Genomic DNA, 17,094 nt, shown 5'->3' on the forward strand with positions numbered 1-17,094 from the left:
ATATGGTTACAAAATTTTGAAGCTGAAGAAAATAATGAAACAGGTAAGAAGACATCTCACCAACACTGGGGATCCTGTCCTTTCATGAAATAAAAGTGAGCAGATATTGAACAAAGTTCCTGTGGTTGGCAGCAGCCTGGAAGCAGCATCAACCAGTTTCACTCTCCATTTGGGCTAAAGTTATGGTCTCTTCTGCTGACAGAAAACTTGACTAAGCAAATTTGAATGTTAAAGTATTTATATTACTTTTATCATATCATGAACTACCCAAAGAGCTTTAGGTATTGGGTGGTATAGAAGTACAGTGAATGAATAAATAGAATTCAGTAGGGTCTGACTTCTGACATGAACAAGCTGCATATTATAGGGGTAAAGTGCCATAACATCTCAGTCTTCTCCATATTTATTCAGGCACTATCTCTATGGAATTCAGTAAAACCCAAATTCCCAAATAAATGAGAACAAGCTTATAAACCTAGTCAAACAGGGGTGTTGAAAGAAAGCAATGCTGAATAAATCCCAGTTCTTTCAGAATCTGAATGAACCAAGGAGAGGTCTGGCAATTAGCTAAGATCTAATGTTCTTAGATAATTCTTCCCTCACACTGCCAAGCAATAACCCATTAATTATAATTAACTAAATAATCAGCACTAATTAGACAATGAAATACACATGGCTGTGGGAGCAGAATATGTTCCAGTCTCAGCACCAGAGTTGAATAGCATGTATTTCTTTCTTTTTTTCTCCCAGCCCCTTTCTCTGGAGAAAAAAGAAAGACAATTTCATTTCTATATTAATATAAATTCTACAGTCTTCATTCTACAGTCCAGCTTCCAAGACCAGAACATCTCATACAAAAATTGATAGTTGTATTAGTCCACCAGAAGGAAAACAAGGGGGAAAAAGACCCTGTGTGTTACGCCCAAGGCAAAGATAGGTCAGAGTACAGACTGAGTCTTGGAAATGGAGATCAAAGATTGCTGCTTCTCTCCCGAAGCATTGCTGGGTGTAATCTGATACATGCAGCACCTATCACCCGCTATTTTTTTCAGTCTGCAATCTTCTTTTTGAGACTGTGTCTCATCGAACCTGCCGATTTCACAGCCACCACAACCGGCCGATTATTTGAACTTTTTTTATTCTCTCCCATCTTGCTTTTTGTGCCATCTAGACAGCTAACTTGCTCCGGGGCTCCGGAAATCTCGAAGGCTTACACATTCTTTTGTGGAGTTTTAGTCGGTCCTAATGAATGCCCAGCTGTGGCTTCAGAAGAGAAACAGGCGGATGAAAAGAGAGGGGAACTTGGGGGGCTAAAGGAAAAGAGGAGGAGGGGCAGAATAAATTGAGGGAAGAGGTTTCTAAGGTGGAGGCCATGAAGGCAGAGCGAGGCAGGGGTGGGTGAGGACCGAAGCGGCGTCGGGAGCCGAAAGGGGGACACTCGTGCGCAGGAGGCGGGGAGAGTGCGGGGCGGGGGAAGGAGGCGGGCAGCAAAGGCAGGGAAGGCGCCGCCGCCCGCGCTTGGCCGGAGGCCGGGCACGGGAGAGGAGGGGATGCTGCGGCTCTCGCCACGCCGCTGGCCGCGGTGCTGGCGCTGAGGGGGCCCGCGGGCAGCAGAGGCTGCCCAGTGGGCCGCGCGGCACGATGGGCTGCGGCGGGAGCCGCGCCGATGCCATCGAGCCGCGCTACTACGAGAGCTGGACGCGGGAGACCGAGTCCACTTGGCTGACCAGCACGGATGCCGAGTCCCAGCCGCCGCCGCCGCCTGCCATCGACGCGGAGAGCGGCAACGCCGCCCCTGGACCGAGGAATCCCGGTGAGTAAAGCTGTAGCTCTGGCGGGAAACGCGAGGGGGGCCCGGGCCCTTCCCGCCAATCTGCGCCCACTGCGGCCCGCCGCAACTGACCCCAGCCGCCGCCGTCTCCTTTTGCCTCAGTCGAGCCCCGGAGAAGTTTCTTCTGATGGCCAGGCAGCCGCATGGTTAGTTCTGCTGGAAATATTTCCGAGGAATAGCTTTAAGAACTAAGTTTTGTAGTCACAATACGCTCCGCGTCGGCAATGCCTAAATATATTGCTATTCCCTGTTTTAGAATGGGCCTTCTGTTGCTGCCTGTTCAGTGGCTCAGGCAGCCAGAGCTCGGGGCCAACCTTGTTCTCTGCCATCTGCAACTCAGGAAGGGCACGATCCTCGCATGTTGAGACAGGAAAAAAAAGCCTGCGGCTCCTAGCATACCCCAGTCATCTGGACTGGGGCATGCTGGAAGTTGTAGGGCTTTTTTACGCCTAAACATGCACAGCATTGTGCCCTAACTGACTCATTTTAGAGGGACCAAAGGTCACATTTTCCTCTACTACTTAATATGTGTGCATAGTGATATTTTAAACATATTTGGGACAACATATAGATCTTCCATGTAACTGCTACTGTTTTGAGATTTGGGGCTTCAGACCTTATCAGTAACTCTTCAAAGGCATGGATGTACCATACTGATGTGAAACTACAGAAGAGCAGGGAGGAAATCTTCCCTTTTAAAGAAAACCTCATCAGTACTCACGAACCTCATTGGATTGCTGCCAAAAATGAAGCTGGCATTAGTATGGAATAAAGATTGATTGTAACTAGAGTTTTGTTTTTTCATTTTGTGTCATATAGTGGCAAAGGTTTTAAAGCATCACACTGAAGTGGCTACTGAAGAAGCAGGTCTTAACATGTTTGGATAACCAAACTGCTTGAGCTCGACCATGCTAAGATTCTGCAAATTCAGGACTGTGCTTTTGTCAAGCAACTCATAGAGGTTGCTCATACACGTGTGTGTGTGTGTGTGTGTGTGTGTGTGCAGAACTCATCTATATGGTCTCTGTCTGATTTATTTATTTTTATATTGCCTATAGCCGAAGCTAAGATGGATACAATTGTGCTTCTACTTGCATAGGCATGAACTAGCGCTATGCTTGGCTCACAGCAGTACCCTACCTCAGTAACAAACATTGACTAATGGAATTGGAATACACTACAGCTGCAGTGTGCCCAGCAACTGTAAAACAGCTGCACCATTTATGACATTAACATAACAACTAATTTGTAAACTTTCAGTGGCAATGCTTCTGCAACCCCGCAGGGTTGCTAGAATTCAACCTGTCCCTGTCTTCTCCAAATCATAGTCAGTAAGAACCTCAAGGTCTTGGAATAGAATTCCCTCCGCTTTTAGCCCTAGGGTGTTGAGTTCAAATATTCCTTACAGATAGGAATCTGTATCTCTCTTTTTTTTGGCTCAGTTAACACCATCAGGCATAATTTTTAATCCAGTTAAAAGCAAGTATATAAGGTTATCTAAATAATTGAAATCTGAAATGGAAACATTTTGGGATTTGAGAAGAGAGGGTCAATATCTAAGATGGTGCAATTGTATACAAGTTTAGACAGGAAAAAAGGCCTGCAGCTCCTAATGTGTCCCAGGTAGCATATTCAGGACTTTCTTCAAAAACATTTTGCCATTGAGGCAGAGCAGAAAAAAGCACCTTTCCCCAGTCTCAGTCAAGGAACATGGCACTACTCAAATCCATTCAAGTTATTTTGGATCCAGAGGCAGAAAATTTTATAAGCATCTCTCTCCTTTCCTGTCCCTGGCAGTGAAAATACAATAATAACATAATCTGCTATTTTTTATGACATCCCAAATTAGCTGTCTAAGGCAGTTATCTCAGGCTGTAAAGTGTGTGTGTGTGTGTGTGTGTGAGAGAGAGAGAGACAGACAGACAGACAGACAGAGAGGGAGCACTTGTCTGTCTGTTTTCAAAGGACCACTTTTCTAAGGACATGTCTATTAGTAAAGAAGGTTTATGGCCAGGGAGAGGAGGGCATTGATTTCATGAAACAAACAAGATTCAAGGTGGGGGGAGCACCAGATAGGACGCACATGTGGGCAAAAAGCCACCTAATCTAGGCAACAGGTGCTACAGAGACCATCTATTGTATCTTCATGTCATCTTTGTTTCAGCAAGTGCCATTTTTCTCTGGTTACAAGAAAAGCAATGTCTTTCAAAGTAACTCTGTACAGTAGGCTCAAGTCCATGATACTTTATCATGCCACAATAAATGTTTGAATCTTTAAGGCACAATAAGGCATTGTGGCTTTTCAACACAAAAAAGCCACCTCTACATCTATTACATGTACCCACCAGAAACTGGTCACATGCACCATGCAAAAGCAGATGCACTCTAGAAAAAGGACTGTAGATCCAAGCAGCTCCAGGCACACCCAAGCAAACCAGCAGTGCTTTCTCTAAATTTAGATACTGCTGATCATTCAACCCTCTTTGCAAAGAAACACATTGCTGATTCCACCAAGGTAAGGGGTCTGGATCAACCTAGAAGGAGCAACAAATAAGGAAGGCCTCTTGAACACCTTTGATACATGAGCAGCCTGCTGTTCCTCTTGTCAGGCCGCACTGCCTACAGTGGCTCCATGCACAAGTGCAATTGCCCAGCAGCAGCGGCTGGACAGTCTCTGCTGAGTCAGGTACACTCTGAGAAATCAGGTGACAGTGGTGCTGTTAGACCATATTGGACTCTGGGCTTAATGAAAATAATGACCAAGGAAAGGTAACCGTCTCCTTCCAGTGTAAAAGGTGGCTCTATTAATGTTACATTTCCTATTAACCTAGGTGAACCAGCTATGAAAATTGCTTTTGGATAGCAAGATAGTATGCTAGATGGCCTCCTAGAGATTTGGGGTTCCAGCCTAGCAGAACATCCCCAAACACAATAGGATATATGTTACTAGTATGAAACTGCAGAAGATCAGTGAGAGATCTGTCTTTTTAAAGGATCATAAATTTTCAACACACCAGATCAGAGTTGTGTGACTGGAGAAGGGCCAGAAATGGAATCCTTGCAAATAGAAGCCCTGTGCATGAGTGGTTGCAATCCCTTTGAAAGATCAGGTTTGTAGCCCTGGAATACATCTAGATCCATTGTAATTTCTGGAATCTCAAGTTGCCAGGACAGCTTAGAGTGCCTTTTACAAGCTACAACTTGTTAATCAGTTACTGCCTCTCCTGAAAAAGTTTTGCCACAGAGGCAAAACCAGGTTACTGCAATGTGTTCAACATGGGGCTACTCCTAAGGCTGGTGCAGAAGCTGGAGCTAGTTAACACTGAAAGTAGCAGGAGCTGTTCCTTTTCAGCATGCAGTTGCTGTGCTGAGGGAACTACATTGGCTTCATATCTCCTACTGGGCCAAATTTTAAGGTTTTGGTACTAGTGTATAAAGCCCTGAACCAAAGTACTTGAGAGAGTGCCTTCTCCCTTATCAAACTGTCCAGTCAGTGAAGACATCAGATGGTATGCTGCTAGTGCCTCTACATGAACCTATGACCTGACTGGAGTCCACTATGAGCAAAGCCTTCAGCGTGGCATCTGCCATTTCTCAGAAATTTCCTGCTTCTGGAGATTGGGCAAGCTCCAACACTGTTGTTTTCAGTGCCAGCTGACAATGTCTTTATTTCAGAAAGCCTTTCTTGGTTGATCAGCCTGTTTTAAAAACTGATGTTCTGTTTTAATATAGTGTTTTATTCTTTCTATGCTTTAAATCTTTTTAATGTTCACCACTCTGGAATCTGTTTAGATGAGGAGTGGTATATAAATGTTGTAAATAAATGAACTGTTTGCAAGAATTCCCCACTCCACACCCCTGCAAGAAACACTGGACTGTGAACCTAAAGATTTCAAAGACCCAGTTCATAATACCCAGGCAGCCAAGTGTGGCCAATTGTCAATGATAATAGGAACTGCAGTCCAAAATATATGGAGGGAATGAGGCTGCTTAATTCAGGGGTAGGCAATGTTTATGGGCATTTTTGGTAATTTGAGGAACTGTCCTGGGTATCTCCACAAGTAACCTGCCCCAAAATCTTGAGTACAAGCAGAGGTTGTGAGACCCAACACACTAAGCAACTTCAAAGCCACAGTTTTCAACATCAAAAGAAGCCTATTTCACAGTAATCCCAGATGCCAGTAATTAAATTAGTTTTGTTTCTTTCTAAGTGCGAAGGGTAGAAAAGCTTAGCTGTTGAGAAAGGTGTTTTAGAATGTGTTGTTATCCATGTGTGCCACATTGCCTATTCCCTTCTTAAGCCTTCCGTTATATCATTTCCCTAGCGGAAATATTCGGAAAGCTGGTTAATATTGTTTAACATCCCTAGGTTTGCAGCTGCAAGCAAATGGGAAGCCTCCCCTACACCTACATTTCTTCTTTACATTGAGAATTGTTGACAAATCAGATGTCGACTGACAGGATTTTACTTGTTGTTTTTGAAATAAATGTCTGTGAAATATCAGGCTACACTCTGTAAATCTTAATTGGGTTTCATTCAGGGATGCAGTATGTACATAAATTGAAAGGTATAAATATTAAATGCAATATCCGGTCTCATGTGAGTTAAGCATCATTGCTTATGAAATGCAGAATCGCTGTCAGATTCCAAGCAGTGCTCTTAACCATTCCCTGGTCTGAAGTAGTGTTCTTCTTTGGGCAGAAAAACGATCAGTTTTCTGATTTCAGAGAGAGAAGCATAAAGTGGTTGGTTGAATATATTGACTGATCAATATCTTTTCCTGTCTGTTTGCGCAGTTACTCTCTATCACCCAGGAGAAAGTGGTAATATCTCTGATTTCTCCTGAAGCGTATAGGTAACCAAGAAACAACAAATACAATTAAAATAATACCCACAGCAGTAAATTATCTTTAATGACTACTTTGTTTGGTTCTGTACATTGGCCTGAATCAATAGTTGTTGTTAAGTTAGTCTGATAGAACATTGTGAGAAGTACACACACGGGTATATGGATATTATTCACTGTAATGGCTGAACTCAAACTTCATATTGATGATGGCATCAGTAATCCTAATGTGTGACATTGGGCCAGTAAAACATGATATATACAAAATGATACTTAGATTATAGTGTAGGTGGTATTATGGGGAGTCTGGTTAATTTGTCTGTACTAGTTCAGTAGCACTGCTAGAGGAGAAACATTACTTGTTTATAATGCTGTTATTTTCGATACTTAGTTTGAGCAACAATGCATTGACGTAATAGATTATAATTTCAACAATATAATACTGTATTTTGTTTTTCCTGATGATGCATTTAAAATATATTTTATTTCCAAACAGGTGAATTCTACCAGGACCTGTGGATTAGGGTACTGACAAAGAACAAAGCAGCAATTATTTCTGAAATCCCTTCTTCCCAACTCATATTGCTGTAATAGAAAAGTGAGGTTGTTTTACTATGTTTGGCTTTAGGAGGGATCAGAGATGTCCTGCTTGAAATGCCAGCAGGCTATAAGCATGCAAAGATCTCTGCATATTTATTTATCTACTGAACAAAGTATTGTTGCTGGATTTTGGCAACACAAGCATGTAGAAAAAGGGCCTGAGTTCAAAAGGTTGCCTTTCATATTCATTTACAGTTTTGGAGTGAAAGATCCATGCTGCATATGCTTCTCACTTACCTGAAGTACTATTGCAGTATGATTTCATATTCTCCTTTTTCTGCCTGGTGGGGGTTAGAATGGTGTAAAACTATAAGGAGCATATGTTGCATCATTTACAGTTTAGGATACAATCCTATGCACATTTAGACAGAAAAATGACCTACACCTTCTAGAATTCCCCAGCCAAATATGTTGGCTGGGGCATGCTGGGAGTTGTAGGCTTTTTGTTCTGTCTAAAGTTCATAAGATTGCCCCTTTAGAAGCACCAGGACTCTAGATAAAATCCTAGTCTTCAGTTTCTAAGAATAATGATAAAAGCATGAAATCCAAAACTGAAATGTTACTGGGAATGTACTGGAACATATGAAGTCCTCTGGAACAGCTCACTGTAAGGAACATTAATTTGAATTATTCTGGAAATTGGAAACTTATAAGCCGTCCAGAGACTTTTAGTAATGGGATGGCATATAAAAACTTTAAATAAATAAAAACTTTAGGATATGGCTGTGTTTGCACATCAAGAAAAGCTATGGTGATTTCTTACGTCTTGGTCTATTGTGTTGCCCAGACACAGTTGTACTGTTTCTGCATGGTGACTTTAGTTTCCCAAAACTGTAGAGAGACTCAATGGTCTGCTGTAAGGTCTCTATGCTTCACTGCAGCTTCTCCAGTCATGCAGACCCAGAATCTCCATTTTACCATTGTTGGTATGGAAACTCCATATAGCCCTATGAAAACAGTGATGACGGAAATGACCACTCATCCATCCTTCTCTACTACCCTTAGCACCCTAGCAATATTTGTTGGCTAAGCAATGTGTCTGTCCCCCTGTTCACTTTTGGAAATGAGGAGAAAGTGGGTAAATGCATAAAGAGAGAAGGAGGGAATCACTGCAAAAGTGTTTGTGATGATTTAACAAGATTTCCTTTGTAGGTGGGAGTGGCTAGGAACTGTTGCAGAGATGCAGGTACACTCAGGAGGGGCAAGAGCAAGAACCCATCTCAAAACCTCAGTGGACCAGACAGGTTGCTGAAGTCCATATGGAACAATACCATAAAGTAGGAAATTTCATTCATGGGGGCTGCCCTGATGTGTGGTGAGTGGGAGGACAGAGCAGGAAGCACAAAAACTATTGCTATGGAAACATGATCCTCTGACTTGTATGCTCAGGTCAAAATCTGTGTGCCATGGAAACCACTGTTGTTTGTCATGACGTGAATTCATCCTATGTGTAACAAAGCCAACTTACAAATTTAAATTAGAAAGTCTGAGGTGGGAAAGAGCCCATCAACAGATAGTTTTCCCTACAGATAGTTTCCATACTACTTTTCATGTTGCATTGTATTGCCAGGAGTAGAAATATCAAAATAAGGGAGGCAAACTCAGAGGTGGTATAGAACCTTTTAGCAGGTAACAAACACCAAGAGATAGCTGAGGTAGGGATGAAAAGCACGTTGCAACTCTAGAAGTCAAGTAGAGACTCCTCTATAATTTAGAGGAAAATTAATCAAACCCAGAAAGTTTATAATGTCATAACATTATATAGTTGAAAGAGTCCTTGGAGATCATGTACCTCCTTTCCCCTCTTTCCTGCTTCTGTTAAGAACCTAAGAGGTGTGCAGAATCAGACCAAAGGCCTTGTCTTCCCACACTGGACAACCAGATGTTTCTGAGAGGCCCACAAGCTGGACATGAGCACAACAGCATCTTTCCACTCATATTCCCCAGGAGCTAGTAAAATATAGCCATCCTGACTAATAGCCATTAAATTTCATAAATTTATCTAATTCCCTTTTACAGCTGCCCATTGTTACATCTATAGCAACATTTACTATATGTAATATGATGAAGTCCTTCTTTCATCTAGCCTGAATTTTTCGACTTTGAACTTTGTTGCATGAACCTGAGTTCTATAGTATTATTATGGGACTGAAAATTATAAGATAAGTATTACTGTATACCATGCATACTTTTGTGTACCTATATCATATGCACCCTTACATATGCACCCTTTTTTTATTTTTGACTTAAATAGCCCAAACTCCATTCTAACAGGAGACTTATTCCAGCCACTTGATAATTTTGGTTGCCCCTTTATGCAGCTTTTTCAGCTCTACACTATCTGTTTTGTCTTTGGGAAACTAGATCTGTATGAAGCATTCCAAGTGTGGGTACACCATAGATTTCTATAAATGCATTATGGTATTGATAGTTTTATTTTCTGTTCCTTTTCTAATCCTTCACCAGTGTGGAATTTCCATTTCTCACAAGAGCATCTGTAAACCACATTGATATTGTCATTCAGTTAATCAACACAATGTCAATGCCCTTTTTCAGTCACAACCAGCTCAAACCCCATCAGCATATATGTAATGGATTTAAGGATTTTTGCCCCCATGTGCATCTCTTTATTCTTGCTTATGTTGAACCACACTTGACTTTGCCATTCCCTTGTTATGAAAAGATCACAATTTTTGGAAGTTTTCTCTGTGCCTTTTTGTTTTAACCATTCTAAATAATTTGATGTTAGCAGTGAACTGGCCACCAGATTGCTCATTCGAACTCCAGATCATTCATAGAGAAGTTTTTTAAATAGTCTCAGTAAAGATACTTGTGGGAAACAATTGATAACATCTCTCCAGTGTGATAACATACACTTTATTCCTGCTGTCTGCTTTTTATTCTTTAACCAGTTATCAATCCATTAGAGGTCATCGCTGTTTATTCCCTAACTGCAAAATTTGCTCAAGAGTCTTTGCTGAGAGACTGTGTCAGATATCCAAGTAGTTAATGTCTTCTGGGTCAACCTGTCCATAGGCTTGTTGACTCCCTCAAAGAACACTCTTTAGTGAGACAGAAATTATCTTTGGAGAGTCCTCCTCACTTGGACTTGCCCTACTATATACTTGATAGTTTTATCTTTAATAAAGCTTACTGGTTTATTATTTGCTGGATCCCTCTGGAACTATTTTTGTTTTGTTTTGAATCATTTTTAATATTAGCACTAGATCCGTCATTCTTTAGTGCCTTGGTACAGAAGATGCTCTTAATAAAATATGACATATTTTTGTTAGAAGTTAAATGACTTCACATTTGACTTCTCTAAATGCTCTCGGATGGATATTTGGACTGAACAATTTACTTCTTTTAAATTTGTCATTAAGTTGTTGAGCTGGAGTGAAGAACCTATTTTGGCCCAAGGGCCAAATTGGCTGCAGAGAAACACATAACGGGTGCAAAGCAATGGGGGGTGCCATTCCTAGTGAGCATGCCACAGCTGGCTTGCCCACATACCCCCATGCTCCCCCACTTGCTTGCACATACACAGAAACCCTGGGCTCTCTCACCTTTCCTGATTAGGGGAGGTAAGTGAGGAATGAAACTGCTTGAGTAATCCATATTATCAGCAATTAACTGTGTGAGACACTGCTGCCCATTCTTCCTTCTCTGAGAAGAGGATATTTCTTGGGAATATTTGCTCATGCCCTATTTTTACCTAGTCCTGGTTTGGGCAATTGAAACAGTTTTCACCCATTTGAATCCAAACTGGAAGTTCCCCACCTCTTTTTGGCTGCCATTTTCTGACTTTTTGTTCAAAGAGCAAAGTATTTAAGATGGTCTTTATTTTGTAACGCAATTTCCAGATAATGGAGGTGTCCTTAGTGGATGCGGACCTATCAGGCTGAGATTAGAACAGCAGTACTGAATGCTATAAACAATGCAGGCTACATGGCCCATGGTTACTGAGAGCATTTCTTCTCTCTGAGTGGGCATCAGTAAAACCACATGATAAGTTGATTTATCCTCTTCTGTTATAATATTGTCTTTAGTTTTATCAATTGTGCTCTTACACTACAGGATATTCCAGTTAAGATTCTGCATATCTTTTTGTCCTTTGTGGTATATTGCTGATAGCATATTTGCTTTGCATCCTCTGTTCTTTCACCCATTCTCCTGTGTAAAGTGCATTGCTTCCTGTGTTTGCATATGTTAAATTATGGCAGGGAAAATGAATCGTCTCTTGGGCTCTGTTGTCAACTGGCAAATTCTGCAATTCTAGATCTTTTTCTACTGGTGGAAAATGCTTGCTTTATTTGTTTTTTAAGATCTTAAATCTATTTTCTAGGATTATGTAAAAAGAAACTGTAGGCATCTCTGGAGAAACAATTTATAGCTGCATCATTCCATAAATGACTTGCTGTGAATGCTTGATTAACTTTTTCTTCTGAACAAATAGAACTGGAGCAAAGCCTCATTTACAGAATCTATCAGTTTGGGAACTCGCAGGAGAAATTATACTCTCTCCCATTCTGATCTAATAAATGTTGGTTTCATCAAAGGCAGTCATCAGTGTTTTGCACTGGAGCTCTTGAGCTGTCTACAGGGGCAACCCACAGTAATCTGAGGTCAGCAATAGATGATGTAGTGTACTCTGCAGTCACCACATTGTTAAACATGTTGCTCAGCAACCTGTGTTTTTCATATGCTCACCAAACTTTACCCTGTGCTGTTTAGAAACATAGAAACAGAAGCATAGCAAGTCAAAAGGGTCCTCCTGAACCATCTAGTCTGACCCTGCACAAGCTGGCTCCGCTCATATGTCCAACATGTGGGTGTCCAGTCTTTCCTTGAATACCTTCACTGATGGGTCCCCCATCAGCTCCTGTGAAAGCCCCATCACCTCCATATCCTAGGGGAAATACTTCCTGACATCCAACCTAAAACCCAGTTTTAGGATCACATCCTTCTCTCCAGCACAGGGAGAATAGGTCACGACCCTCTACCATGTGACAAACCTGTAAGTCACTATAAGATTCCCTCAGTCTCCTCCAAGCTGAAAAGTTTCAGTTTCCTCAATCTAATCTCATACGGCATCCTCCACCCCCAATTCAGCCACAATCCTTAATATTCTGCACTGAACTGATTCCAACCTTGCTATGTCCCTCTTGTAATGTGGAGCCCAGAAATGGACACAGTATTCCAGTTGTGGGTGTACCCGAGTCTTACAGAGTGGCACCAGCACCTCTCTCAATCTGGAATTTAACTAGCAAAACTTCATTTCTTGGTGAAGACATTAATTTATATTTTGCTTCCTATTGACTAGGAAGTGAGTGAATGGGACTTGCCTGGTTATTTGCTTGTTAGCAGAATAAAATGTTATGCATGAAACAAACATGAAGGCTGTTTGAGATTTAATGCTACAAATAGCATAATAAATACTATTTATTGCTGAATGCTGCTGTATCATAACTTTTCAGATTTAAATGCCTATACAACTTGAGTTACAGTGGCCAAGTCTTTTTTAATCAAGGGGTGGTCTGACATGTCAGTTGTGACAGCAGAAATACATTCCTCTCCAGAGCTTCCACCTGACTATTCAAGACCTCTTTCCATTGGAGTAGGAAACTCTGGGTTCAAAAAGTGGTTTTGTGTTGTGAGGATTAAATCCTACCACTGCTTTCTATTGAGGACAAGATAATAGGCTGCTAAATTCACAAGTTTGGCTGTAAAAGGGTGTTTTGAGACTGATCACAGTTTCTGATCACGTTACATTACCTGTTCTGTGAATGGGCACCACCTCCATGGCAACCATTGTGTTATGATGCTCATGAGCCTTTCTCAAAATTCCAAATATGCCCAGTTCCACAAAAACATTGGCATCCCTGTCCTGTAGTACTCACTCATGTATAACAGTTATGGATATTTTGTGAAATTGGGTAGTTTTCTCAGTTTTCTTTTAAAGGGAAATATATGTAAAAGAGTCAATGTTTTGGTTTTCATTATGCAATGTTTTGTGGTTTTAGGGACTTTGGAGGATAGCCAATCAACGCAGAGATGTACTGCAAAGTCCTCAACTTCAAGTGGAATACCTACTGCTGAAAAGAGTGCTCACTGTGGTACACAGTGTCCAAAACTGGCAATTCATACCACTGGAACTTCAGCACAGAAGCAACAAAATGGCTTAGGAAACATGGAGGTAGGAGATCCATGTGACTGATGGCACAAGGGGTACTCCACTGAAGATAGGCCCAATCCTATTTATATTCTTAAAAATAAAGAGAAAATATTTCTAGTTCAGTCACAGTGCTATTTCATCAATGAGCCATACTGTACTGTCTACAAAACTGGCATTTCCTTTTTACTCTCACAATTAGTACATTTCTCCTAGAGGAAAGCTCATAAAATGAGACTATTTTGGAATAATGGCATGTGTTAGCTGCTATTGCACTCATGTTCTGCTATGGGTTTCCTACAGCAGCTGGTTGGCCGTTGTATGAACTGAATGCTAGACCAGATGGACTCTTCATCATCAGATGGTCTTAATAAGGTTTAAAAAAGCATTTACTATATTTATTACTGCTTCACAAGGATGAGCATTCTTTAGTAGGCCAATCATGGACTACTCAATATTTTGTCTACATAGATGTTACATGCAGTATAAGGAGGCTGTGAGCCTTCCTTCATTCTTTTCCATGGGATGTGTCTGTCCCACCGTTAAGGCTGCTAAACCTCCACTATGAAGCTCATGAGTGATTTTGGGTCAGTCACTGACTCTTATCCTAACCTACCTCACAGGGTTGTTGTAAAGATAAAATAGAGAGGATTATGTAAGCCACCATGGATTCCTTGCAGAAAAAAGGGTGATATATAAAAATAATAAAATAAAATGAATTTCCCTTAACACACTTGATTCATGTTTTTATATTCTCAGGGAACTAACCCCACTGTTTACTGAGTGAGGGTCTGAATGTCACAGTGTTCTTAACTATTATCCTGGATTAATTAAGATCTATATATACAATATCTTTTGCCCTGTATAGTGTGAGGGAGTCCATGTCAGAAAGGTATCATGCAGGCAGGAAGAACTGACTCCTTCGCAAACATTCCTGACCATTTCCCCCAGGTACTTTTTGTCCTTGAAGTATTCATTGTAATAACTTGTATAAATCTCTCTCTCATGTTCTTTTTGATTTTTTAAACATTGAAAATCCCCAAATATATTAGAATTTCCTAGCTGGAAGGGTCCTCTGACTCCTTGATCATTTTGGTTGTCCTCTTTTCTGCACCATTTCTGGCTCCCTAATATCCTTTCTGAAATGGAATGACTAAAAGTGACAGAACCATAGATTTATGAAAGGGCATTATGATGCTGACCATCTTCAGCTGACCATGTTCAGTGCCATTCCTAATAATCCCAAGCATGAAGATCTTCTACATGAACTATTAGTTTGTTAAGACTTTGGAGAATAAGGATGAAGATTGGTAAGTTTCTTTGATCTTAGATTATAAAATTATTTTATCGATGTTTAGTTTTCTTACTGTCATTCTGTCTTGTATCTTTGTTTAAGAAATTCAATTTACAAAACCTATTTTAATAATTAAACCAATTCATTGTAAATTCTTTTTAAGCAGGCTAACTGGGACAACAAAAAAGCCACAAAAGACATCACAGTTAATTCCACCAAAACAATTAGACAAATTAATGGCAACAGAAGAATGACAAAGAACTGTGTCAATTAAGAGAGAAAAGAGGGTGAATGGACTCTGCAATATTTTGCTGCACTTTAACTGATTATTTAATGTGAAGATCAGAAGATGTTTTAGTTTCATGCTGAATGTGGTGGCCAGCTGCTGCTGAGTGCCTTTGGAAAAACAATTGACTGTCTTAGCTCTGTCACTGGATGCTTGGATACTTCTTGTTCTGTATAGCCCATTTGGGTGAGGCTGGCCTAGCAATTAGCACATACTGGTTTGATTTTTTACATTGTCACTTAAGTAATTTCATATCAATAAAAATGTAAATCAAAATATTCCAGAGATTCTCAAAATCATCCCTCAGAAATTGCATCTGTGACACCTAGTTCTAGGTACAAGGAGGGTGAAAGCTCATACGGTCATTCCATATGTGTCACTTTAATTCAATTTGCATATCAATTAGCATGTTAGAATCCCAATCCTAAAGATATTCACAGCGATTACTATGTATCACAGCGATTACTATGGATAGATCGGCACATTTACCTCACTAGCATGCTTGGTGAGTAATGTAATAGTGGTCTGACTTGTTCATGTGAGAGTTCCACAATTATTATACATAATGTGCTACTGCATAACATATTGGATGTCAAGGTTTATGTCAACACAGATAATTCTGTGGTCACTGGAAGGCACCCAAGGATATTGTAGCTCTGTCTTCCCACTTCTGTATCCCATAGGAGCTTTGCACTGTGTTGCACTTACTGCTGGCAAAGGTGCCTGCTCTTTTTTAGTAGAATCAGACCAACCAGCTAATAAGATACCGGCTTATAGGAGATGCACAACTCAAATAGTCATAAAGTTATTTACCACTTACTTGCTCGTATAAAAGGTTGCACTAGAGAGCCATAAAGTCTTCACACCAGTATCTTTTTATAAAACAAAGTCTAATTGAAAATGCAATTTGGAAGTGTCTGTTCATTTATTCATGAGAAGCATGCTCGTATATGTAGAACTGTGTTAAATGCATTACGTGCTTTTCCTTAGAAGGACATATGATAACTAATATATAAACTGCTTAAGGAATGGATGGCTTTAAAAGGGGACTGGACACATCCATGGAGGAGGAGGCTATCAATGGTTGCTTGCATTGCTGGCTATGTCTACCTGTTACCAGAGGCTACATGCCTACATAGACCAGTTACTGAGGAGCTTGGGCAGGTGGAGCTCTTGCATCCATCCTGCTTGAAGGATCCTGTGGACAGATGGTTTGCCATGGACCATTGGTCTAATCCAGCATGACTTTTCTTATGTCCTGATGAAGTCATTACAAAAATTGCTACTGCATATTTCAAACAGAACAAGTGAATTTTAGGGCCAGGAAACATGTGATAGTACTGCAGGAGGGGAAAGGTTAATTCTTTCTACAGGGTACTTTTCAGCTTTAAATGTCCATTTCTACAATTGCTATGTACCCTGCAATCGTACAGGTTTCTGTATTATTTCTGACCTGGAGCAGCAGGGAACAATGAGGGAGAGGGATGTTAGACAAAAGGGTGAAGTAGTGTGTTCTAGTTGCTTAAAATTATTCAGCAAATCAGTTTCATATATCTTTAATGACTTATGTGCAGGCATTTGTATAAATTTGCTATTGAAGTCTCATTGCAATGGAAGTGTCTAAACCTTAAAGGAGTAGAACTTTTTAAAAAGTTAACTAAATTATCTAGGTGATAACATGAAACGTATGATTCTTTTCAAAAAGGGGTTCTAATCAGTAAATTAAAATTTAAATTGAACATTTAAATGAACACGTTAGTAGTGTTCAGTGTTAAATGTGAATAACAGTTGACACAAAGAAAATATATCAAAATAGGGCATTTGAAACAATTTAAAACATAACTAGCAAAAACGGTTTCATCTTTTAAAGAAATTGAGATAGAAATTCACTGTTTGAAATCTATAAACACTTTCTAGATTTAATTATAACAGTTGGAAGCTTGTGTATAAAGTGAGGATAACCTTTGAATCAAATGGCTCTGTGGGCATTAATTAAGATCTGTCTGCTCCCAAGGTAATAGCTGTGTGTGTGTGTGTGTGTGTGTGTGTGTGTGTGTGTGTGTG

At 40.4% G+C, this 17,094-nt stretch overlaps 1 protein-coding gene across 1 annotated transcript; it reads left to right on the forward strand.

The window, feature by feature from the left end:
- Positions 1-1,641: 1,641 nt before the first annotated feature.
- On the forward strand, positions 1,642-15,018 carry BAALC (BAALC binder of MAP3K1 and KLF4). The gene is made up of 3 exons (XM_044422114.1): positions 1,642-1,813; positions 13,302-13,474; positions 14,911-15,018. The coding sequence occupies exons 1-3, from the start codon at positions 1,642-1,644 to the stop codon at positions 15,016-15,018; spliced, it is 453 nt and encodes a 150-aa protein (XP_044278049.1).
- Positions 15,019-17,094: the final 2,076 nt, after the last annotated feature.

The sequence above is a fragment of the Varanus komodoensis genome, unplaced genomic scaffold (assembly GCF_004798865.1).
Source record: "Varanus komodoensis strain SLA01 unplaced genomic scaffold, ASM479886v1 scaffold12, whole genome shotgun sequence".
NCBI classification, from domain to species: domain Eukaryota; kingdom Metazoa; phylum Chordata; class Lepidosauria; order Squamata; family Varanidae; genus Varanus; species Varanus komodoensis.

Excerpts from the sequence above, each read along its gene's own strand:
- BAALC (XM_044422114.1), top strand. The coding sequence starts at position 1,642 with ATGGGCTGCGGCGGGAGCCGCGCCGATGCCATCGAGCCGCGCTACTAC. Across the intron at positions 1,814-13,301 it reads CCCTGGACCGAGGAATCCCG|GGACTTTGGAGGATAGCCAA; the intron begins GTGAGTAAAGCT and ends TTGTGGTTTTAG. Across the intron at positions 13,475-14,910 it reads ATGGCTTAGGAAACATGGAG|GCTAACTGGGACAACAAAAA; the intron begins GTAGGAGATCCA and ends CTTTTTAAGCAG.